The sequence below is a fragment of the Pseudorasbora parva genome, chromosome 24 (assembly GCF_024679245.1).
Source record: "Pseudorasbora parva isolate DD20220531a chromosome 24, ASM2467924v1, whole genome shotgun sequence".
Classification (NCBI taxonomy): domain Eukaryota; kingdom Metazoa; phylum Chordata; class Actinopteri; order Cypriniformes; family Gobionidae; genus Pseudorasbora; species Pseudorasbora parva.
The window spans coordinates 17,837,291-17,863,973 of record NC_090195.1 but is presented as its reverse complement, the minus strand read 5'-3'; the positions used below and the strand labels follow the sequence as shown (position 1 = coordinate 17,863,973).

At 37.0% G+C, this 26,683-nt stretch overlaps 1 protein-coding gene across 1 annotated transcript in view; it reads left to right on the top strand.

Annotated features, from left to right (window-relative positions):
* The window catches only part of pip4k2aa (phosphatidylinositol-5-phosphate 4-kinase, type II, alpha a), a 36,711-nt gene that overhangs the window by 1,441 nt on the left and 8,587 nt on the right, over nucleotides 1–26,683 (top strand). The window contains exons 2-6 of the mRNA XM_067434364.1: nucleotides 16,851–16,948; nucleotides 21,243–21,339; nucleotides 24,348–24,500; nucleotides 24,632–24,778; nucleotides 24,863–24,901. Coding sequence (XP_067290465.1) covers nucleotides 16,851–16,948; nucleotides 21,243–21,339; nucleotides 24,348–24,500; nucleotides 24,632–24,778; nucleotides 24,863–24,901 — 534 coding nt within the window. The remainder of the gene's footprint in view (nucleotides 1–16,850; nucleotides 16,949–21,242; nucleotides 21,340–24,347; nucleotides 24,501–24,631; nucleotides 24,779–24,862; nucleotides 24,902–26,683) is intronic.

The window sequence follows — 26,683 nt, the reverse complement described above, 5'->3', positions numbered from 1 at the left end:
ATCATCTCAGCTGATACTGACTGTTATTGTTTGCACCATTAGCTGTCTTTGGAGAGGAAAGCCTCCTTGTTGTGCCTTTTTAATGGGCTTACATTTCAGCTGGGAGTGTTTCACATACTGGCTTTTTGACTGTACTTTAATTAATGAGAGTGGCAGACTCTTCGAATACCAAAAAATATATATATTAATTCAAATTTAGATGTCTTAAGTTGTCCATTTGTGTTTGGTGTGACAGTCTTCACCTCCAGCTGTTTGTTAGACGATTCTCTATGAATGAACTGTCTCAGACCAGTCATACAGCACTTCTTTGTGTTTAAGATGAAAGTTACTTTAAATGTCATTCTTTGGAGGTCTTCAGAGATGCATCTTGTTTTCAGTTTCCTGCTTCTTCTACACTGTCTGGTGACATTTTCCAAATGGTAGATTTGTTGTTTAGTTGTCTGAGTTGTAATACATTTTGTTATTTTCCAGTCACACATACCATTCTTAAGGTTTTTTTTTCTGCTTAATTTGTTTATTTACATTAGATAAATGTAGCCTGCATGGATGGATGACATTTAAGAAAATGTTCCAGTAGACCAGGCATGAAAATAATGTAACTATTTGTTTTATATATACTCTCACTACCCATTGTCAAAGCACTGAAAAGGTATCTGGAAATGTACATGAGGATATACGTGTTAATATTAATACTAGTATTGATTAATTATATTTATTGCTTATAAGTTAGTTAGTATTGGGTATTTAATTGGACACCCTTTTCCATCTATTATTATATTTTTGATTATTTTTGCCATCATCTATAGAAAATCTGTTTAAAAAAACAAAACTAAAAAAAAAACTAAAAAAATATCTTTTTTAAATTTATTTTTATTTATAATTTTTTTTAATGTATATTCAGAGTTCACTCAAAAATGAAAATTCCGTCATTAATTACTCCCCCCTCATGTCCATCCAAACCCTTAAGTGCTTCGTTCATCTCCGAAAACACAAAGGACGATCTTTTTGATGAAATCTGAGAGCTTTCTACTCTTCTACACAACTGCCTCTTCGACACATCAAAACGTTAATAAAGAGATTGTAAAATTAATCCATATTAATTGGGCGGTTACATTTTCACCACGATCACTTTATATGAGGAACAGACTGAATTTAAGCTTTTATTCACAAAGTTTTATGGTTTTGGAATGGTGAATAATTGATGACAGAATATTCATTTTTGGGTGAATTATCCCTTTAAATATGATTAATTTATCAGTTTTAATCAATTAAATATAATTATTTATTTAACTAATTATGCTTTTAAATAGTAATACATTTAAAAAAAAATATTATTTATGATTTCATTTAAAAGTAAATATTGACTAACATCTAGCCAATGGCCAGAAACATAATGTTGTTGCGTCCTTGTTAAAGGCACAATATGTAAGATTTTGCATTAAATATCCAAATAGTTAGATATTTGGTTGACTAGTGCACTTACATTATCCCAAATGTTTCCAACAATCCATTACAAATCTAGAGAAATGTCCAATTTTAACCAGTGTACTGTCCCCCCTTCATTGCGTCGCCTGTCAATGGCGTCATGTCCGCATTATCTTCGCTTTCTGCTTTTAGTAATGTCGAAACCATGGCAACAGTGAGTCTCATGAAGACATGCATTAGTTGTAGCATCTAGCTCGCCACTCTGTTGTTATTTTGCCTTGTCGTCATGGACCACAATTATTTTGCAGAAGGTTCTGTCTCCAAAGATAACTCCAAGAAACGCAAACGTACGGGTGAATCAAGAAGAGTTTGGGACAAGAGGAGAAATAAAATGACGGTCAATATCATGTACTTGGTAATACTTGGTTGCCTAATTTTGATGCACAAATGCTACAGCTTAATCACAAAAAATACTAATTATATTCCATTATAGGCTACTTATTATTACATTTAATAATAATTAAATGTATTTACCATTGTGCAGTTAGTGTTACTACAGTAAATCCATGGTAAATGATGGCGTTTTATAGATTGAATCCCCTTCTCCTGTTTGTCAGCGCAGTTTCATTTGGCTTTAAACTAGTTTAAATCACTTAGACATTCATGTTCTTCGCTTTGGATGGTAACTCGAGGTTAGTTGTTTCACTTTACTTTCATCCCCGCTTCCAAGTGTCAAATTTTCTTCGCCAAAAGCTTACAATGTCAGAGATGGCCGTGTGTACTTTGACGCACGCAAGCAAAAAGCTGCACGCTGACTGGTTGTTGTCGCTTATTTCTGCTGTGTGATTGATTGTGAGATTAATCCATATTAATAAAAATGTCCAGAGTTTATCATCGTTACCAACATCAATTTTATCAGCACAGCCCCACTTTAAGTTTTGCCATGTAACTGATTTAGTGACAGATATTTTCTTCCTTTTTTTTTTTTTTGACACATCCAAGTGAAACTGATTATCAAAGAAGAAAAATGTGATCTGAGGACTTGGTTCTATCTATTGGTTGTAGATGGGATGGCATGTCTGACCATGAGTGTTCAGTCAATTGTAAGAGGCAGGGTTTAACTAAATAATTTAAGAAGTCCAGCATGTCACCAGACAAGAGAGTCTGACATTTCTAGGGCTGTACTAGAATAATCGAATATTCGAATATTCGTTCGGTGAGGTGGCATTCGATTTTCAGTTTTGAGATTCGAATATTCTTTTTTTTTTTTTTTTTACACGTACTTCCGTCGCGGACTCATTCTCACTCATGCTTGAACCACCCATTGGCGAACGTACTGATTTATTTAATCTCATACTTAATAGGTACAAAATGCCCAAGACCTCAGCTGTTTGGTAGCACTTTAAATTAAGTGAGGATGACAAGACAAAGGTAGTGCGTCAGATATGCGATTTGAAACTGGCCTACCACAGCACCACAAGTTTGAAAAATCACCTGAGTTCTGTAAGTAGCACGTGGCAAAAAACAAACAAAAAAAACTGCTTTTATGCGCTTAATTTGCTATGATAAATAGGCTAATTGCAAATACGACACTATTTAAAAACATACAGCAGCACAGGCTAATAATAATTTGTTTATAGGTACATCCACAGGTATCGCAGCCATCAACATGCTCAACAAAACCCAAACCTTCACAGCAGATCCTGGAATTCCGAAAACCGTTAACAGAGAAAAGAAAGAGAGATAACAGATGCCATAGTAGAGTTTGTCGCTATGAATATGAGGCCCGTTAATGTAGTTGAATTAATTAAGATAATGGAGCCAGACTACACTACACTGTGTTTTGTATCACTTGTGCACTGTCCGTTTTAAACCTGTGCACAAGTGATACAGGTTTATGACTGTCCGTCATAAACCTGCTCGTGTAATGCGCACCGGAAACTGTTCTATTTAAAAGATTATTAAATGTTTATTAATATTTAAAGAATGTGTGCCACCTGATCATTTTGCACCAAATGCAACACTGCACTCCACTGGGTCTGCCGCAAAACATTTACGATGCCGAAGAGTGAAACGTGAAGTCGTGAAAGATTATACAAATGCAAACCGACACTATTATTATATATTTAGCCCCACCCACCGAAGCTTCGAATATTCGATATTGATTGCCACCTAAGCTTCGAAGCTCAAAAAATGGCATTCGAAACAGCCCTAGACATTTCACTGGAATATCGAGTTATTAACGTACATTTTGAATAAAAATGAAAAAATTAATAAACATTAAGATATATATATATATATATATATATATATATATATATATATATAAATAAAATGAATGGATGACTTGTTTATAATAAGATCCAATTAAAAATAGATTGGGTAAATTTCAAACTTAAGTGTTCTATGTAAAAATGGTAAACCACAGCTGATTGTTGGGTTCTTTGCATGATATAAACATCAACAGAGAGCTATGGTGCTTTGTGCCATGGGTCAAAGCAGAGGTCAGGTCTTGGTCTTGCAGGGCTGGAATGGAATTGAAGAGGGGGAGGCCAAAAATCACTAGAGAGAAGGGGAGAACAGATCCTTCCTTATCTGTGACAGCCCCATCAGTTAAATGCATTGACTGCCACTGACTGGAGCTAAGCAGTGCTACTACATTCTGTGGGCTGCAAGTGGGCCTTGAAACTGAACCTAGTGTTGGATATTTTAGATATCAAGCAACTCTGAGAGTATGTGGTCAAGAAAGTTGAGGGTGGAGTAGTTGGTGCAGCTCTCTGTGGTGCTTACACTGCTAATGAATCATGCATTGCAGCTGCAGGCCCTCACTGATCTCAGACTACTAAACAGAAAAGCAGCGGCTCTTGACCACTAAGGACCACGATGCTTGAATTTGATTAGCAAAGCAGTGAATGGGGAATATAATGTAACCTTATTCTTTCAAGGAGCAGCTCAGCTTTTGTGTTCTCAAGCTGTCTGTTTTTGTGCGTCTACAAAAGGCTAATTTGTATATGCATTGAATGTGATATGAGAATTAATGCTGATAAGTGGATATTCAGTTTAGATGATTATGAAATCAAACACTGTGGAAAGCGGTTGTTTTAGTCCAGCACAATCACTCACGGCTGTTCCGCTACCTTCCCCTTTCTGCTTACTCTGTACAGGTCTTTCTTTACTCTCTCTTAATCTCTTTATCTCTTACTTTTCTCTTTGTTAAGCCCTCCATACTTCCCAGACTCTCCTGCCCTGACCAAGAGTTGCTCTGTCTGTGTTTGGATTGCATAAGGAGCTTCTAAAAATACTCAAGATTCAGCAGCCGATCTGTGGCACTGGGAAAATAGACACTGTTTTATTTTTACACTGCCTAAGGCAAATGCTGATCGTCTTCAAAGTCTTTAGAGCTCAATCATGCTTTGATTAGCTATACATGTGCTGATGATTTTCACATGCTCTTCTCAGTAAGATGCATTTCTGCTGAACTACATATTTGGATACTATTTGCCATTTAATTTGTTGTAGGCATATTAGGTTCATCAAACATAAATGTGCTACTTGTCATGACACTTTTTATCTGTGTAGTAAGGGAAGATAAATCAAAACTAACACTATTGATAGTCATTTCGTCCATATGCACCTTATTCTCTTCTTTATTTGAAAGGCTTAGCTAATGCCTATATAAACTGTTGACACCTAGTATTAAGATGGGTCAATTGGATCACAAATGGACAACGCTAAATAAGAAAGACCGCCTGCTCTCCACCTACTGACCTAATGCGTAAACATTTTAAGAAGCACGCTAGCCAGACGGGATTTAAAGTCGGCTGGGGATCCAAGTTTGGCTTGAAGATGAAAAACATACTAAGCACAATGTTCTACCGCTTTTCCTGATTTCTAACACGCACACACTTCTTTCGGTATGATCTTATCAGAGAAGAAATGAAAGCTGCTCTCCATTTTTCTGTTCTCTCAGGTTACGTTTGCATGTACATTGAATGAGCTTCTGTTGTCCATTAGATCGAAAGATCTGAAAAAGCCTATGGATTTGCCCACCCATAGACCTTCCCCTCAAAAAAATAAAAACAAAAGTGGTTGAAAGTGGACAAAAGAGTTTAAAACGCCAGATGTAAACGGGAATGTGTCTCTAACTTGTAATCCGCTCAACCAAAATGCATCTTGATACCTGGTCAAAAAAAACAGTTCCTAAGTTTGTTATTTATATGAGGGCAGCACAGGAGAATGACCTTTGTAACGGATTTACCTTAACCTTGAGTAGTACAAGATCAACAGATTTAGTCATGCACATCCTCAGTTCCTCACTGCACAGTGCACACTAAGTTCTTATACATTGCAGATGATCTCTCTCTGTCTAAATGCTTCGTCACTTTGCCCAAAATTTTCTTACAATTATTCTCGCTGCTGTTGCTATGTATTTACTGACTAAAATAATGCATGTGAGCAAAGACGTTTTTAAACAGTCATTTTATATAGCAGCTCAGTATCAGCTGATGAACTTGTATTTTAGAGTGTCTAATGAACAGGCTTCATCTGAGGTTTTAATGCGCGTGGGCAAACTATGAATAGCCTCATATGTGACCTTTAGTGCTTTTTATTTACCCTTCCTCTAGAATTTGAATGAGCCATTTGGTTAGATTCCTTCCTGGTTTCCAGAACACTTTTTTTGTATCAAAGCCTACATAAAAAATAAAAAAAAAGTTTTCTAAATGAAGTGTGTTGACATGAGAATGTGTTATAGGGATAATTGTTATGTTGACATGATGGTGAGTAAATGATGACAGAATTATAACGATGCCTGTAACAGATTATCTTGTCAACATGCTTTAGAAAGCCAAAAGTTTACTCACCCAAAGTGTTGTGGGTGAGTAAATGATGACACAATTTTCATTTTTGGATGAACTGTTCTTTTAAAGGCCCACTGAAGTGTCTTGAAACACGCCGCATTGTTCAATGTGTTGACATAATTTCCTCTGAAACGGCTCCAGCTGTTAACAGCTCCTCCCCTTTTTTGCAACAGCCAATAGCATTTTGTTAATGTCTAGTTTAACTAGAGCCTTTCTGTTTGGTAAAGCCAGTTTCCTCTAACTGTTTATCATCGTAATCTCCTCCATATAACTTTGAAATGCAGCATTCTGTGCAGAAATCAAATGGGTGCTTTGTTTTGTTGTCTGCGCCGACTCGTGCATATGAACCGCGCTGCACTCCCATGTCTGTAGTCTAAATTTAGACCAGAGCTGTTGGTGTTTGCGCGCTGTTGCGGGTGCGTGAAACTAACGTGAAAACAGACTTCATTCGCCTCAACTGAGACCATATTTACTAGGGCTGGGCAAAAAAATCGATTTGTTCGATTAATCGGTTTTTAAAAACTGGTCGATTCAGAATCGATTCTCAAAGGCCATGAATCGATTTTTTTCCATATATATTTCTGCTAACATTGAACATAAGATTAACGTAAATATAATTACTAGTCAGCAAGAGGCGCACATCATTCATTCATTCAATGTTTAAATGGAGGCTTCCAGTGCGTTGTCGCCTTTTATAATGCTGAGGTTAAATGCTGAATTAATACTAAAAATCTGCGGATTCATTTTATGTGACAACACACACACACAACTGAGCAAACACGCGAATGCTTGCCTTGCATTAGAATCAAACTTGAGCAGTCACTTAAGCACATACATTAGCCATTATCGACATATTGAAATTATAGTCCATATACAGCACAGGATCAATAATTCAAACCCTAATAGCTTATACACAGATTTCCTCAAATAATAGTTAGTCCACAGTAAACTTAAGTCAGCACGTTAAGGTATTGTTGTCCGTTACCACGGCAACTACTCGTGTCCAGGAATTAACCATTCTATCCACAACTTTCCCGAACTCTGACCTTTCCAATGATCACTATGGCAACGTAGAACACGCCGGTAACGAACTTCCGGTTTACGTTAGTCTGTACTGTTATCAGCTAAACGCTTGGTTGTATTATCAGGATTCAGGAGTAGACTTTTATAACAACGCTTCAGGCAAAATGATCACATGTCCCAGATAGTCGCATGGATCTGAATATCTTACAAGAACTTACTAATATCTGTAGCACTAAGCGGTTCACCTCAGTTATGCTGTGCACACATTTTGCCACAGTGTGGTAGGCTTGACTGTTCATATGAACCACGCAAGAGTTACCTTCCGTCCATGTGCCTGTAAATCGATTTTATTTTATTATAAATACAGGTTTATTTGTTTCTAGTTATTTATTTTGTTTACCCGCATCCGCATTCACCCATCAAATATTATCCCGCGCCACACTCGGTTGTGCTGGGTCCCGCCGGAGTGCAGGTCTCTATTTTTAGGCTGTTAGAGCGGTGTTGCTACACATTAAATCTGTAAATTATTGAAAACAATAAACATACCCCTTGCAAAAAAAATTATACAGTTTTTACTGCAGTATTTTAAATAGGTTAAACTAATATATAAACTCAATAATTACATTTACAGCAATGAAATGTTAATTTTTATTACAATGCACTTAAATTCATTGAAGTTCATGCATCTATTTTCATGTTGATTAAAAAAAGTCTACTGACAATGTCTGACATGAACAACATTTCAACAATTACAAATATTAAAATGCAAATATTACTTCTACATCACATTTCTTTTATTTGAGTTTATTTGAAGCTCGTTGGGCATTGAATGGAGTGCGTAGGGTGCTAGGCAACATGTCAAACAGGTCCGTTTATGTTGCAGTGTTTATGGAAGCAAGTAGGTTTCGGAGGAGACCCAGCGCTCATTTACCCCGACGAGAGCAGCCTTAACTCGGCTCGTCCTTCTGACGACCGCGCTGCCTGGCAGAAGCCCCTCCCATGACGCAAATTCGCGTCTGTTGTGTAGTGAAAGAAGCAAATGGATTAAAAATGTTTACGCGTCCAACTTCGCGCGAATTGCACTATTTATTCGTGTCACTCGCGTCTGATGTGAACGCAGCATAACTGTTATGTGTGCTAAACCGGAACTGAGATACCGTCAAACGGAAGTATCGAGTGTCATGGCGACGCCCACTAAGACTTGCAGGAAAGTTGTGGATTGACTGTAAAATATAATGACCGCGTTTTTCATGTATGAAAAGTAAATGCACACATGACGAGCAGCAAAAAAAGCAACAAAAAAAATCATCCAATATCCTGTTTATTTTTTAGAATAAAGTTGCATCAAAATTGTATTTAACAACATTATGTATTTGAAATATAGAGATGCGTTCTGTTTTAATGTACTCAGGTTTACCTAAAATAAAAAGTTTAATATACAGGTTTGTGGCTCTTCATTTCTTTTTAATTACCCATTTATGTTTAATGTTCTTTTTTATAAATACCTATAGTATTTGTATTAAATCTATATTGATTTGAGTTGAATCGGGAATCCAAAATCGAATCGAAGTCGGAAATCTAATCGAGAATCGAAATCAAATCGATTTGAGGCCTTGTGAATCGATACCTAGCCCTAATATTTACACTGAATCATTTCCTATCGCATATATAGTGTGCTATGTGCCTTTCATCATGTAGAAATTATTAAATGTGTGTTAACAACTGACCAATTTCAGCAGCAACTTACAGGGTTAGTTCACCCAAAAATTAAAATTATTTCATTAATTACTCACCCTTGTGTCATTGGACACCCGTAACGCCTTCGTTCATCTTCAGAACACAAATGAAGATATTTTTGTTGAAAGCTGATGGCTTTGAGAAAGGCTTCAGATAGGCCTCCATTAGCATTCAGTACATTCCCACTGACCCACTCACAAGGCCCATAAAAGGCACTAATGCCGTCGTTACAAAGTCCATCTCACTACAGTGGCTGTACAATAATTTTACAAAGCGACGAGAATTAGTTTTTGTGCGCAAAAAAAATCAAAATAATGACTTTATCCGCCAAGTTATTGTCTTCCGTGTAGATCTCGGACGTGAACTCATGCGATAGCGGCGCTCCTCCTCTTCCGGGTCATGTATCTGAGCGGCGGATCTGCGTCATGTTCTCGCACATGCGTCGAGTTCACGTCAATAACTTGGTGGATAAAGTCGTTACTTTGATTTTTGTGCGCACAATAACAATTTTCGTCGCCTTGTAAAATTATTGTGCTGCCACTGTAATGAGATGGACTTTGTATCAATGTTTTTAGTGCCTTTTATGGGTCTTGTGAGTGCAAATGTACTGAATGCCAATGGAGGCCTATCTGAAGCCTTTCTCAGCCATCAGCTTTCAACAAAAATATCTTCATTTGTGTTCTGAAGATGAAAGAAGGTCTTACGGGTGTCCAACGACATGAAGGTGAGTAATTAATGAAAAAAAAATCATTTTTGGGTGAACTAACCCTTTAAGCAGTCTAGTAAGTGGGCGGGCTTTAGATGCTAGAGCATTTTGATTGGACAGAAGATTTGATGAGAAGGTGAAGTCTGTGATGATGTTATCAAAATCTGTAATTCGTTTTAACAGAAGACTGTAAGTTTTGAATGCTTAAACCCTAAATGCAAATTGTCATTGTTTTGGAACACACTAGCTTATTCATAAATTTAAGGCAATCACAGTCATACTAAAAGATAAAAAAATTCAATTTTAATTTCAGTGGGCCTTTGAGGTAAATTAACAAACCAACTCTCTTCTGTGTAATTTAATTTCAGATCTTATTGTAGCTTTTGATTTTAGACTCGGCTCATATGCAATAAATGAAGGCATTGTTGACGTCAAGAGGCTGAAATACCGAACACCCCACTATGATGAATGCACTGCTTAGAAACAAAGAGCTTTATAAACATCTGGTAGGAGCATTCTCTGAACTAGGCTTCCTGTACTGATGGAGTGCAAGCTTGTCAGCTCTGTAGCGGAAAACCTGACTTCGCTGCCATGGAGACAAACAGGAAGTGGTAGTGTGAAACTTGGCCGATGAGATGAGATAAGTGCTTACTTCTTGAACAAATGAAACCGTTGCTGCAGGCTTGTTAAACACCTATAACGTGGCCTCAGCACGATGGGGAGTCTAAAGCAGTTGCTTTTGTGTGTTATTTCTGTTTAAAGTATGAGGAAGCTAGTCAAGGAGATCCTGTGCAGCTGGTCCTGGCTTTGTTGGAAATGTTAGTCCACTATCCCTTGGATCCTCAAAGGATAGCATGTAGGTGGAAAGTGGGACAGTGGAGTATGTTGTCTACTCCAGTTTCTCAGTTTCTAATCTTGTGCAGTGCAACGTCTTTAAAACTCCTCATACTCCGTCACTGGCTCACAGAATATCATTTATTAGATCAGGGTTAACAGCTCCATCAGTTAAAGGGATAGTTCACCCAAAAATGAAGATTTAATGTTTATCTGCTTACCTCCAGGGCATCCAAAATGTAGGTGTTTTTGTTTCTTCAGTAGAACACAAATTAAGATTTTTAACTCCAACCGTTGCTTGTATAATGCATGCCAATGGGGTCTAATTAGAATTATAAACATCAAATTTTCATTTTTAGGTGAACTATCCCGTTAACCGGTTTTTAGGTAGCTAAGGACACATTTGTTTTAAACCATCTTAAGCACTTATTCACATTATATGTTTTCCATGTAACAACACTCTAAATGATCTTGCAAAGTATATTTTTGTTTCACTCATTAAAGTGAGTGCATCTTGAATGGACGAGTTACATTTTTTTAGGATTAAGCCACGGACACACTAGACTTAGAGTAGGGCTGCAATTTACAATTATTTTGATAATTGAGTTGGCAGAATAAAAAACTTTTTTTATTGACCAAATGATTCAATTAACTTTGATACTTTTTCTTCCAGCGCCACAAATCGGGTGCTGCGCTGCCACTGCTCTCAAATGTTAGTCTGGGGCCCTGTACAGTTTGAATACAGGATATACATTTACTAAAGATCTAACAGTGTTATCAAATGAATAGTGTTTTTAAAGATTAGTTTTAATCAAAAAATGGTAGCAAAAGTAATCTAAATATAATTGTGGCAAATGAACATGCACAATTTAGTATCTAGGTATTTAGCACTGCAAAGTGTCACATTACTTTTAACCTTAAATAACAGTGACAGATTATCCAAAATGTTTTCCCCTTCATTTCTGTCAAAAAGGACATGGGTGGGTTTGTTGTCCATCTAAGGGGAAACCTGTCAGCTGATTCGAGTAGGCTTTTGGTTACTGAAACCCTTCATGAGAATGCAAATTGTAAAAGGAAGTCAGGCATTTTAAACAAGGTCACTTGAAACCCTTTTAAAACACCTCTCTCCTGACCCAAGCAAGTGTAAAGAGGCTGTAATGCATGCTGTGGTTACTGCTTAGTGAGTTAGGCTCATCTTTCACTCTGTGGTCAGAAATTAGGCTGTTGCTAAAGCACTAGGTAAGAAGAGCACATTTTTAGTAAGAGAAAATCTAGCTAGATAAATGGCATAAAATTAGGTAATTATAAAACAAATGATTCACTTATGGACTGTAAATATGATCAATCTTTTTTTTAAAGTGTTCAAGGAAATTAAATGTCACATGAGGAAGCCGAAACTATGAGCACAGGAAACTAATTTCACAAATGTTTATGCCCACTCATCACCAAAACAGAAACTCTTTTTTCTTTAGATTGTGCTGACACAAGCCATTTATCCTTCTAATAGAATAAATGGGCTGTCTGACCAAAAAGAATCAACTGCTCCTCCGCCAGGCTGTTGTACACACTATTTATCAAAGATCAAGAGAGCTACAGGCTGCAGACGGCATGCCAGCATTCAGAGAATTAGCCACATACTGCCATGAGAACATGACACTAAATCACCCACAAACCAAAAGAGTGCTAACCAAAAGCAGAGGGCATGAAAATCTAGTTCACCCAAACTGAAAACAAAAGTTATTTTGAATCTCTGTTTGTATTTGGAAGTCTATGGTAAGCAAAACACACTTTGGTTACCAACATTTTTGTTTTTCAGTCACAGATGAAATGAAAGTCATACAGATTTAGAACAAAATGAGGGTAAGAAAATGACAATTTTCATTTTAGGCTGAATGTTTTCTTTAACAAACAGTAAAGGGGAGGTCACGCTAGTGTTGTCACGATACCAAAATTATGACTTCGATACGATACCAGACTAAAATACCTCAATACCGATACTAAATCAATACCATGGTAAAAAACAAACAAACAAAAAAAACAGATAATATGATTAATATGAAAACATAACTTATTATTCATTGTTTTATTTATTTATTTTTACTAAAAATTTACCTGGCCAGCATGTTCCTGCCTTGGTTTTTGACCATTTCCTCATTTTATTGCTATAATAACTACATGCCAGTGTGAAGATCCTTACAGGGATCACATTTTCAATCATGTTATCATTCACTAACCTTTCACTTCTGAACAGGTTGGGATGACCAAAATCTTATTTCATGATACGAGTAATTTAATATTTTTTAAATGTAATTTTATAATTATAATATAGATTTTTAATTGTATCTTTGTTTTTAAAAATAAGCAAAAAATTTAAATAACAAGCAATATGACAAAAACAATGCTTTATTTTTCAGCTACTTTAGGTCTATTTAACAGTAGCAAGTCAAGAAATAAATTAAATAATCAAACATAAAACTTCTTACTTCCTCACTCTATATAATTTAACTACACACTGATTCTTAATAAATATATATTAGTTATTTAGCCAAGCATGTGGTGGTTTTCTATTTTTCATTGTTTGTTTAACATTAGTCACACAGAATATTAGGTCTGGCTTAAGACCTGCACAGACCTCAGTACACGCCAGACCGTGCATTTTTACATATGTTTGACCATTCAAACCCAAATAATAATCCGTGAAAGAACTGAATGGCGATCGCATCTGAAAGGCGTGTGTGCGCGCTTCAGGTCAGAGTCCGGTAACGCGAGCACGTCCCGCACCACGCTTTTTCTCCTCATGCTCGCATATTTCTGTTGCTTTATCTGTCATGCGCTGCACGTATATATTTAACTCTTCTACTTCCAATGTTTAGTGAACAGTGGAAGCAGTGCTCTGCACACATGTCCTGACACCCGCTGTCACACATCGATGCACATTAAGAAATACAGCTCATATTAGCGCTGTCCTCCTTAAAGTACCGGTACTAATACCATTTGCAATAGCAGTGTATCGCAATACTTTTCTAGTACCGGTATATCTGGAGGAGGTCCATATTCCACAAGTAGGAATATAGTGTGGCCCTTTTAAGAGATGTGTGTTCCTGCCAGTATTTTGTGTGTGCGCTTGCGTGCCGAACTGTGCTGCAATTCACATGAACATTGTGAGAAACACAGACTCGTGAGCGCTCTGGTTCAGAAAATTAACCAGTGGATTTGTTTTAGCCGATTATAATGTATTTAGCTCAATAAAACACGTGTACTGTAAGTGGTGATGCTGTTAATGATTTACCTTGGATATGAGCGAGAGTGAGCCTCAGTGCATCGCATCACACTTGGACTGTAGAGAATAAGCTCAGTATAATGCACTTTTCTTTCGACCTGGAGTCTAATAAAAGTTAAATAAAATATATGGTAGCTTGTAGGCAATAACTGCACTTTTGGTTTATAATTATATTAATGTTAACTCTTTTCTTTCCCTATTAATGTTTTTCTGCTGCATCCTTTACGTCTATGGCTTATCTCAATTTCTAATTACCGGCTAAGCCACGGATCAAACAGAAATTGATCTGTGCTGCGTTATTCGCTCGTTAATAAAATTAGTGTCGTTAAAATGAATTTGTGTTAAAGCGTTATTTTTGGCAGCCCTAATTATCTTTTCTTTTTTTGTATGTACATTTATGACTCTTAACAGTTTGTATTATATTACTTTTGCTTTGAAACAAAAACAAAAAACAAAACACTTACCGCTGCTGTGATGGTGTTTCTAATACAGCGTCTATGGAGTGATGGTAAAATAACATCTTTTTTTTTTCGTTTTCTCTCGATAACTGCCATTATCAATCTCACTATTTTTTCCCTCTTCATGAAAGTTGTGAAATCACTATTGTGGAGTTTGCTATTTGAGCCTATGGGGACACACAAAAATAATGTATACTCTCATTCCCTCTATGACGACATCCGCTCTGAGAAACCCAGAAATGTGAAAAGGGTCTATTCTATCACACACGGATGTATTGAATGCACATGACGAAGGAATAGGATCAGTCTGTTTTAATCAAAACAGTCTTTAATTCACACAGATTCAACTGAGGTAAACTTGAAACACAACCATGTAACATTGAAGATAATGGACAACTGAAATGGGGAAACTCAGGGTTTATACCTTGTCTAATGAAGAACTATTGAAACTAATTAACAAACAGGGAAACTAGGAAATAAAAAAACGGGAACAGAGCAAACAGTGAAAACAAAACTAAAACAACAGCCTATATGTTACATTATCTGTCATAACATGAAATTATTCCAATAGAAAAAGACTTTTACATATCAATGTATTCTTATCTATATTTAAATTGCAGTAACAAACAAGCAGCTGAATAGCCACAAGAAAAGCCAAATAATTCATTCATGAAGAGGTTTTTCAAAATTGACATGCAGAACAAATAAGGTATAATCACATTTGCTCAGACGAAAAAAAACGAAAAGATATTCTACCTCCTATAGGTAGCACTGCTTACCCACAGTGCATTTGGCTCTGGAACACCCTTCAAATCCAGAAGCCTGGCATTCAAACAGCCAATAGGAAAGTCTCTAGAGATTTCAAAGCTCTCCATTCTCTGAGTGGTCACATCACAGTGGGTCGATGCAATATCTCCTTGTCTTGGAAGACAACCAGTCTCCAGCTTTCTGTGCGCAAACTCAGTTAAATGGGTTGACTGACAGGCAGTGAGCCCCTAAATGCAACTTCTTTGACCTTTGGTTGTTTACACTGTTACTATGTATTTTCAGAGGAAATGAAGCAATTAGCTGTAACTCACTCATTGATTAAAAGACTTTTTCTTACTGATTAAATCTAAGGTCCTAAATGAATTCCATATTATGTGAATGACAATTCGGTTCCATGCTCTTTCATGTGTATTCATTTTTATTCATATAGATTTATTTATGTTTCTGAATTATTTTATGAATAAAAAATTATACATTTATTTATAGGGATGCACAATACATTACCAACCGACATTCAAGTTTTTAAAAGTTTAAGTGTAATCTTTAGCAAATCGGAAAATATATATAAAATTATATTTAACATTGAAATGATGTAATGCCCAATTGAACCAGATAGATTTTTTTAAAATGTATTTAGATAAAATAGTATCAAATTTGAAATAATTTGCCTTAACCTGAAAATAAGTACCAACTAGAATGTTAATATTGGTGTATCCCTATAGTTCTTTTTATACAGTATATATATATATATTTATTATTGTCTGCTTCTATTGAGATTGTCAAACATAAAATCTTTGATCTCCCATGGTGCTTCATGCCTATTTGATTGCTTATAATTATCCTAGTGCATGCACATCCTCAAACAAACAAATATATCACAGTAATTAGAGCCTTCTGCAGTCCTCTTGAGTTTAGTTAGCGCTACTGTTATTTATTTATTTCTTAATAGAGGGAAAGAACCTATGAGTCACCAGATCTCTTTGTTGGAATGAAAACTGTCCACAGCCGTTTTAAATTCCCACTTCTCACAATGCAACAGTTTCCGTTATTACTGTTTTATTACAAGTGTTGTTTTCACAAGAGCAAACTGTGCAAAGCAGGAACTGATGACTGTTGAATGTAGCACTTTGTTTCAGATCCTGAGCAGAGCAAAACAGTGCATTGTGTCACCGAGATATCGCCCTCTGATGAGGAGAACACATCATTCACACTGATGCTTTCCTGTACCTAGCACATCTCAGCACCTACTGTTTTGTGCATTGATTGGTTCAGTGTCAATTAGTGTTAATCGCAAAAAAATGTGTCGTTGCTAAAACTCTGTGTGTGTATTTTTAGGTTTGACTGGTAGCAAGTTTTTCAAGTGTTAGGAATGTGTAGCTTCGTGATAGCAGACAGACTCTTTAAACATCTGATACACTTGTCCATTTTAATATTATCAGCATCTGCAGATAACCACACCCAGCTATGAATGTGGATTTTTTTAATTGAATTAATTAGTAAATATTCTATGTTTTAATTTAATATTTTAAATAACGTGTTAGTTTATTTAAAAAAAAAATGTATACATTTAATTTTGCCATTTTAAATTGTACTATATGCATATTTCTATAGGCTGTCCAAGTCTTAAGATATGGGTATTGGTCATATGTTTCCTTGCCCATATTAGGTGACCACTACATTTGACTCCCATTTAAAGACTCAAACCCTAAACAAGTACCCAGTAACTGAATCTCTCTCCTTCTCTTTCTCCTTCTCTCTAGATAAATGAGTTGAGCCATGTTCAGATCCCCATCATGCTAATGCCTGATGACTTCAAAGCCTACTCTAAAATTAAAGTGGACAACCACCTTTTTAACAAGTGAGTTCCTTTCACACTTTTTCCCCCAATCTCAACTGCTATGATCCAACAGATTTTGATCTTGCTATTAGAGGGGTTAATCTCATGTCAAGAACATGTCTGAATCATATAGAAAACATAAGAAAAAAATGAGTACTGTAATGGCATAACATGCGCTCACCTAAAGGATTATTAGAAACACCCGTTCAAGTTCTCATTAATGCAATTATCTAATCAACCAATCACATGGCAGTTGCTTCAATGCATTTAGGGGTGTGGTACTGGTCAAGACAATCTCCTGAACTCTAAACTGAATGTCAGAATGGGAAAGAAAGGTGATTTAAGCAATTTTGAGCATTGCATGGTTGTTGGTGCCATATCGGCCGGTCTGAGTATTTCACAATCTGCTCAGTTACTGGGATTTTTATGCACAACCATTTCTTGGGTTTACAAAGAATGGTGTGAAAAGGGAAAAACATCCAGTATGCAGCAGTCCTGTGGGCAAAAATGCCTTGTTGATGCTAGAGGTCAGAGGAGAATGGGCCGACTGATTCAAGCTGATAGAAGAGCAAAATACTGACTGAAATAACCACTCGTTACAACCAAGGTATGCAGCAAAGCATTTGTGAAGCCACAACATGCACAACCTTGAGGCAGATGGGCCAGAAATCAGAGTCAGAATTTGGCGTTAACAGAATGAGAGCATGGATCAGTCATGCCTTATTACCACTGTGCAGGCTGGTGGTGGTGGTGTAATGGTGTGGGGGATGTTTTCTTGACACACTTTAGGCCCCTTAGTGCCAATTGGGCATTGTTTAAATGCCACTGCCTAACTGAGCATTGTTTCTGACCATGTCCGTCCCTTTATGACCCCTATGTACCCATCCTCTGATGGCTGCTTCCAGCAGGATCCAGTCACCAGATCTCAACCCAATAGAGCATCTTTGGGATGTGGTGGAACCCTTTGTGCCCTGGATGTGCGTCCCACAAATCTCAATCAACTGCAAGATTCTATCAATATGGGCCAACATTTCTAAAGAATGCTTTCACCTTGTTTAATCAATGCCACATAGAATTAAGGCAGTTCGGATGCTTATTTCGGTTTATTTTCCCGACCGAAATTATTTGTTTGTTTAGCTCGTTTGGTTTGCGAGCGCCGTTGCGAGCTGTAGTATCAGCCTGCCTCAGCTCGTCAAAAATGCCTTTTTACTATGGAGGTAATATTATATTAGGCTAAATGAACTACCATTGTGATGCTTGAAGTGTTATATCTATGGATTGTATTATAGGCAAGACAAGTCAAGAGTTGATTTGAGAGGCTAAATTGATTAGTCTTGTGGTTAACTCACTGTCGGCCACAGGTCGCTTGGTCTTAACTAAATTTAACAAACAAAAAATTGCTCTAAACATTTTTCTAAATTAACTTAACAAAGAAACAAAACACAAAATAACTACTTTGGCATTAAAAACAAAACTGAACTATTTTAAAGGGGGGTGATACACTCAGTTTCAGTCAATCTTGAGTACCCATAGAGTAGTATTGCATCCTTCATATCTCCGAAAAGTCTTTAGTTTTATTATATTTATAAAAGAAAGATAGGCTGTACCGAGTCTTTCCGAAAAAAAAATGAATGGCTGGAGGCGTATCGTGTGACGATCGCGCACAAAGCGGTGACGTCCTCAAGCGTGGAGAAGAAAACGCTACCCTAAATCAGATTCAGCTAATACATATATGATCCAGAATCAGATCCGGAGGCTGAAATAAATTGAACAGGGGAAGCAACAACAGCAGGACGTCCGTCTCTGTCGTATGTACTGTATTTAGTGGCCTGTCAACATTTGTGTGTGTTTACTCGCAGTTTATGAGGACATGATTCGGTTTATGGACTATTGTATGCGACTAAACCTGAGCCGTTGCAAGCAAAACGGTTTTGCACGTCAGACTAGTGTAACGTTATACATAGAACAACAATGGAGTAACCGTTAGCGCATTTGAATGACGAAGCACGCTTTGTGAGAACGCTAGGTTTATGTTTGGTTTTACAATAACGTTAAACAAAATGACACCTATAGTGGTCAGCTAAACATATGCATTTAAACACACACCATAGATCGCATGCTCCATTGATAAATTAACTACCGTTATACACGATCGTGTTGTTTACTGATGTTTACTCACGCGACGATAGCCAACAACATAGACATTTGAAGCAGTTTAACTCACCGACTGCTTCCAAAGTAGGACCGTGAACCTTTATCGTCACCGCTCCATCAAAAACACACTTCTTTGGTAACTGTTGATTTCGTGAAGTCCTGTGACAGCAGTGACCGCAGAGATCCACTTTTGCGACGCGACTGAAGCGTGATGTTGTGCCGCTTACCCTCATTTCTGCGTTCAAATCAGTTCAAATGCAGCGCTGCCTTCCCGGGAATGCTGTGCTGAAGCGTTGAAGTCGCTTGACATCACCCATAGGAATAAAGTGAAGCGCGGTGGGACAGAAGTGTTGCACGGACGACTGGATCTGCACCTGAGAGCAGTGTTTATGGGCATGCATTTCCTCTCTCGCTCTAGTCACGCGCGCGCACCCTTCCGGGAGAAGAGCCCGTACGGCCCATACAAGGACCTTCCGCTCTGTTCACGTCAAGCCGAGCCATACTCGAAAAAAACTCTCAGAAACTTGTGAGAAACCGGAAGGAGTATTTTTGGCACAGAAATACTCCATCAGACGTCCAACTTAGTTTTTGAAACTTTGTCTATGTTTAGGATGGGAATCCAAGTCTCTAACAGTGTAAAAAGCTCAGTATGCATGAAACAGCATTTCACCCCCCCCTTTAATGGCTGCAAAAATGTCAGCCAATGTAAGGCAAAAAAAAAGGCTGCAGTCGGACTCAGGCTGAGATTTTTGATAAGCTGTCGGACAAAACCACACTATGAAAAGCATTAAACAAGGCTTCCAATGGCACTGGTGCCCGGGAATACAGAGACGCCTCGCTAGAGCGACCACCCTTGGGAAGGCCCTTTCCTCCACCAGTCAGGAGCTTGTACTACTGCAGTATTGTAATACCGCGTAGATTATTTTGCTAGTAACTTCATCACCCTTTCTGTCGAAATAGTCCCACACACTGTATGCTTCTTTCCCATTGCTTCATTTTGCAAAATTTGTCTGTCGGCACGTGTGGTTCGTTCCCTGTGAGTAAAAAAAAATAGAATAAATTAAAACCGTTTAACTGATAGTGTTAATCGGTCACAATTTTTTGCACTCTCATTTAACGGTTAAATGGTCAAGATGAGCATCCCTAGGTCAAACTGTATTAGTATGGTGTTCCTACTTATCCTTTAGGTGAGTGTATAGTCACCATACAGTCAATGGAGTAGATCAGTATTTACTATAAATTACTTATCCTTTTACTCTCATATTCTTTAATAAAATAATTCTTGCAACGACATGCTTACTTGTGTGCAGGCAGGGCAACCTGTCACTTACATGAGATCACAGCATTAGTGCTTCAGGGATGACATATTTTTGTAGGCCAAAATCCAGAAATGGGTTAGCATTTTAGCACTTCCGCTTCCATCGTCCCAAAGTCAATGAGTTTTTTAATGTTATTTTGGTCAAAAGCCTGAAAATAAGGTCTGTGGTGATAATCTTTAAAAAAAATGTCATCACACCAAACAGGTAAACTCCTCTACACACTATTCCGCTTTCACAGCCTTGTTTTGTTTATAATCATGCTCTCTGGAAATATTCTAAAAAAAATCCGTTTTTTTTTTTTTTTTTTTTTTTTTTTTTTACAAAAGCTTGGTAGTGGTTACATTTGAAGTCGAGCAACAGTGGTTTAGTTCATTTATAGTCATTTATAGTTCATTATAAGTCAAGCTTTTTATTTCTGCCCATTGTATTTAGGCTCCAAAATTCATAAAAGTTTGTTAATTTGTGAAAGTGATCTTGATGGACAAAATGTGTCAGTACCATACACTTAAGTTGATCACAGAGCATATTTTTGCAACAATTTAAAATTCTATGGGAAAATCCTATTGGTTTTTTGTCGAGAACCAGTGTGATGCTAATTTCTGGGTTTGCCTACAAAAATATTCCTGACTTGCATTTTCTCGCAAAATCTCTGCATTTTCTTTTTCAAATTCGAGAAACCCTTTCACTCGTATATTTGTCACAGTAGAGATGACTATGATAACTTATGTTTTATAATTATGAAATTATTTATGTTTCTTTGTGAGATTGAACCAGATAACTCTAGTTCCTTTTTTTTTTTTTTTGGGAATTCACTTTTATCTCTTTGCTTGTTTGCTTTTCAGAGAGAACATGCCAAGCCATTTTAAATTCAAGGAGTATTGCCCTCTTGTTTTCCGTAATTTGAGAGAGAGGTTCAACATCGATGACCAGGACTTTCAGGTAAGCTTTGTGAAAGAGAGAGAAATGATCCAAGGTGTTACGTTCAGTGTCTTAAAACCACATCGTAATTCTGCATTTGAACAACACAAAACACCAGTGTACTTACAACTAAACAATGCCAAATAGATTCAGGTCTCTGTGAGAAAAGCCCATGATTACCAAGAAGTAATTTAGTCATTAACCACTCAATTTGCTGTCGTAATGAAGACTATTATTCCCTATAATAACAGTAATGTCAGAGCTGTCCTTTGCATCCTCCAGCCTCCCACATACAAATGTTCTTAATATCCCTCATATCCCTTTCCCTTTATCCCTTTCATAGAAAAAAGTATTTTTTAGCAAGAATACTTGCAATCAGTGTGAATTAAGCAGAAGGGATTTTCTCAACATTTCTAATTTTGGCTAATGAGGAAGATATGTCTTTGCGTTTCACAGTAATCAGTTACAGCTCAGGTTCTTGGTTAGAGCTCCTTGCCTGCTTGTGTGGGTTTAAAAAGCATTACATTATGACTGTAACCCTGACACGTACACAAAAAACATCAGCTTCCCAGAATCTGCTGCTTATTTTTTGGGCTTGATTAGAGACATTCAGGACAAGCTGTTTACTGGAAGTGCAACGTAGTTCCCTATGTTGTACATCAGAAAAGAATGAAACTATATTGCACTAAGACCAGCATAAAATTTTAATTTAGAAGTGTGTACAACTAAATATTTTCCAAATCAGCTAGTCAACCATGGAGCCGATGCCCATTATGAGGAGCAAACTTTCAAACGGGCCTGAAGATGAGTTACAATGTCTTAAAACAAGTCTGGAAATAAGCCAAAACAACTACAAAGCAAGATATTTTGTTTAATTCCTGCACACAACTGTTGCTTGAATAAAGTGGATATATGAGGTAACGTCATTTTAAAAATGTATTTTCTACCCCTGACAAAGTTATGTAAATGAATAAAATCCGTGAATATATAATGAATATACTCATTTCTAGTTAAAAAATTATTATCCAGCAAATCAAGAACTACTGTAAAAGTCATGGGGCCTTTTATTGGGGGTATTGGGATATTATTGTGGACAATGTAGGGCCTTGGAGTCAAAAAGTTTGAGAACCATTGCCCTATATAATTAGGTATGTTTAGTACAGCTTTTCCTGTCGGTCATAAGTGGGCGGTACTTGGGACCAGACATTATGCCGCAAGTCAAAAGTCTGGCTATCCGAAACTACCTGCATGGTGACAGCTGTTTTGTAATACATATCTAGCATAATCCTGCTATTATTTCCTAGCGGTGTGGTGTTTTCAGTCTGCCCTGCATCCTCTGACAGCTACCTGCCTCATCATCACTATTTTCAGCCCATCTGTGCACCACTTCCCTGCGAAATGAGCCATCAGCTGAACAGCTACAGGCCCTAACCCGCATGACTCTGCCTAGGAAGCTTTTCGAAATCTCATATCCTGCTTTTAGTTTTGTGTTCAATGTTTATACACGATGAATATGGTGAGTGTATTTATGAGGAAATCCAAGCACATATATTTGAGGAACAGAGATCCAGTAATACACAAAGACAGAGAGGCGATAAGGTTATGTGTGGGTGTGTTACATGTTTGAGGTAGCGGACCTTGGAAACGTACGTAGAGCTGCTCTGTGCAGCTCTGCCCGTCACTTACCCTCGCTGAGCAGAAACCCTCAGGTCTTTTCATGTGCATCATGTGTCCACGATGAGCTTTTTCCTGAAACTGGGACAGATGCAAGGGCAGAATTGCTGTCTACATCTAAGTGGTCATGTGTTGGTTGGCAGAGCGATTACAGTAAATAATCTGCGTACAAAATGTTAACAGAAACTATACAAATTATAAAATATATTAGAATAGAAAACAGTGGTTTTAAATAGTAGTTCACAAATGTAATCAAATAAATACAACCTTGATGAGCAGAAGAGACTTCTTTCAATAAAATTAATCTTAGCCAAAACAAATCACGATAATGTCCGTGACATAGAAGGACCACCTCTTGTCGAGTAGCATTCAAGTGGGACTTAAAGGGTTAGTTCACTCTCAAATGAAATTTATGTCATTAATGACTCACCCTAATGTCGTCACATATGGAATACTTTGATGACGTTTTTATTCCCTTTCTGGACATGGACAGTATAGTGTGCCTACACTTATACGCTGTCGGACTAAATATAAAATATCTTAAACTGTGTTCCAAAGATGAACGGAGGTCTTACGGGTGTGAAACGACATTAGGGTGAGTCATTAATGACATAAATGTCGTTTTTTTTGGTGAACTAACCCTTTAAATGTATAAAAGATTTAAAAATAAATATGTTGTGAGATTAATTTGAAAGTGATGGTTTACAGATCTCAATGCAAGCCTCATCACGATCATCCAAGATCAACACTGTTTACCATTTAACCAGTTTAATATGGAGAGGCACTGAAATGTAGATGTTTGTGTTTTTGGCCTACACTGAGTGTTACATGATTTGTAAGTTAGCAGGGACTTTAATTGTAGCTTAATGAGAGTATTACACCCAGAAAATCATCTCAGGATACCTGGAATCAGCATTACAGTACCTCAGGCAAAACGTTTTCCATTTTTGTAGCATCAAACTGATGAAAGCTTTGGATTTTTCAATAGTTCTCTATGGCGCTGAAAACTAAAGATTTCCGAGTTCTAGTCCGAGCGCAATTGATACTCAACTTCCATTGGCTTATCTGCGTTCGAGGGGAGGGGGGTCACCGATAGGTCAATTGCTAGTAAACATTGGTGGTTGCCAAAGTATGCTTAAAGAAAATGCGTTAATGTATGCAAAGTTGAGCAGATACAACATTCAATTTTTCTGCTTTTTAAATTACCATTCACTTCTAATTCAGTGTGATGTTGATATCTCATAAATAAGTGCAAAACCTATATATGACAGTGTTAAAAAGTCTCTCTCAGTTGAATCCATCTTTGTGTTTATTGTGTATACCAAGACATGTTCCTCTTTCCTATATGTTGGCAGAACTCTTTGACCCGTAGCGCGCCCCTTGTCAGTGAAGCTCAGGGTCGTAGTGGTGCTCGCTTCCACACCTCATACGACAAGAGGTACGTCATCAAGACCATAAGCAGCGAGGACGTGGCTGAGATGCACAACATCCTCAAGAAGTACCACCAGGTGTGAACACAAAGCTCATACATTCCCCAAACAAGCGCTATAAACCTTTGTTTAATGTTTTATCAATATTTTTGAATTTACATGCACATTTATAGTGAGCCAGATGGTTATAGTGTCTTTTCTCGCTGCAGTATATCGTGGAATGTCATGGTACCACACTGCTGCCACAGTTCCTAGGCATGTACCGCCTCACTGTAGATGGAGACGAGACTTATATGATAGTTACACGCAACGTGTTCAGCCACCGGTTGTCTGTGTATAAGAAATACGACCTGAAGGTAAGGATTATGAAAAATAAGTGGCAAAGTCAAAGGAGATGACGATTATGATATGGATTGACATATTTTAATTGTTCTTTGTAGGGATCTACCGTTGCCAGAGAGGCAAGCGACAAAGAAAAGGTCAGTTTCACCCTTAAACTCGAATTGAATTCTGAAGGGAAAGCGATACGTTTTCTGTGTTCAGAGTATATTGGAAGTCTATTTGCTTGTGTTTGTTAAAGATGGTTCATTCTGTAGTGGCTAATCAAATGTCACTTTGGGCACCTTAATTTACTGTGAAGCAGACAGTGAGTATGAGAGTGAGGCGTGCTAATTTTAGATTGTCTGTGTGATTATCAAGTGCGCAGATGTAGATCCATCCTATACTTAGTGTGTCAAGGTGAAGCAAAGTCTATAGTGCTCTTTTTAAGCTATGGAGATTAAACCAAGATGCTGTAAACTGCAGTAGCATCCACACTGCCACTGGAAATAAAAAGATTTAATGACAATCTGTTAGTCATCAGAAGGTACTAGAACTTAACCAAGAAGAAATATTTTAACAATTAGCCATTTATCCTTGTAATTTCATGTGTCTGTGTTTTATTTGGTAAGTCTAAATTGTCTGTCATACATAGTGCATTTTGCCCTTGCTTCTCACACACACACACAAACACACACACACATTTTATGTACGTTACTGCATGCAATTACATTTTTTCAGTTTAACACATTAAAATATTTAATACAATTAACACAGCATCCATTTTTTCTATCATCTTTTGACTAGTGTTACATTATATGATCTAGCTCTTATCCATGCAACTTATGAACTTATGAGAAAATGAGATGCGCATAACAACCTGTGTCATGTTCAGGGAGAAAAGATCTTAGTCATAGCAGCCTAATCAAACAGTTTTCTGATGTCTGCCATTTAATGTTAATCAAAGAACAAAGGAAACCTGAAATTGTAGCTTTAATAAGGATGAATCTATATTTAATTTTGATTTATGCTGTGCAGACTTGATAACTTTATTTAATTTCTCTATAGACGGGTAGGAAGGCCACAAGTAAATACAACATTTATTATAATAGGTTTATGTGAAGATTGTTTTATGTTTACTTAACAAAAGATTTGTTTAGCCTAATAAATGTTGAAACAGGTATAGCTTTAAGTTATTCTGTAATGTTTGAATGTCTATCATTAATTTTTAAAAAAACTCAATTACATAGAGACATCAGTAGCAGTATTAGTTATTAGTGAGTATTAGATGCCATTGCAACAAATATTTAAAATATATTGTCTCTAAGTTATTTCTACATTAATTTGGAGAGTAACTGTGGAATTATTACAATATGAAAAGAATAAAAACACTGATGTTTTAATCGTGATTAATTGCAGAAATGTGATTTTAAATTTTTTATATGTGTATATACAGTGGTGGCTAAACTTATTAGAATACTTGACAGATCAAAAAAATATTTACCTTTTGTCTCCATGAAACATGCAGATGGTTGCTCTGAACATCAATATCAGATCAGATCAAATATAATGCTAATCGTATTTTTATCCATTTTTAACTTTAATATTTGGCATGTCCACCTTTTGCAGCATTTACAGCAGCACATCTCTCTGGCATAGTGTCATATATTTCCTCTTAGAAAGTCAACACTAATGTTATCTCATACCTTCTGCAACTGACGCCAAAAGCTTTCCTTTGAATTTACAATTAGACCTGTCCAGTCTATTTTCCAACTGCCCCCAGCCTCAACCCATCTTCAATGCTCTAATTGAGGGAAAGAGGTTGTTCTTAAAAATCATGATGCTACTACACCCATGCTTCACAGTAGGGATGGTGTTCTTGGGATTGTACTCATCATTCTTCTTCCTCCAAACACGTTCAGTGGAATTATGACCAAAAAGTT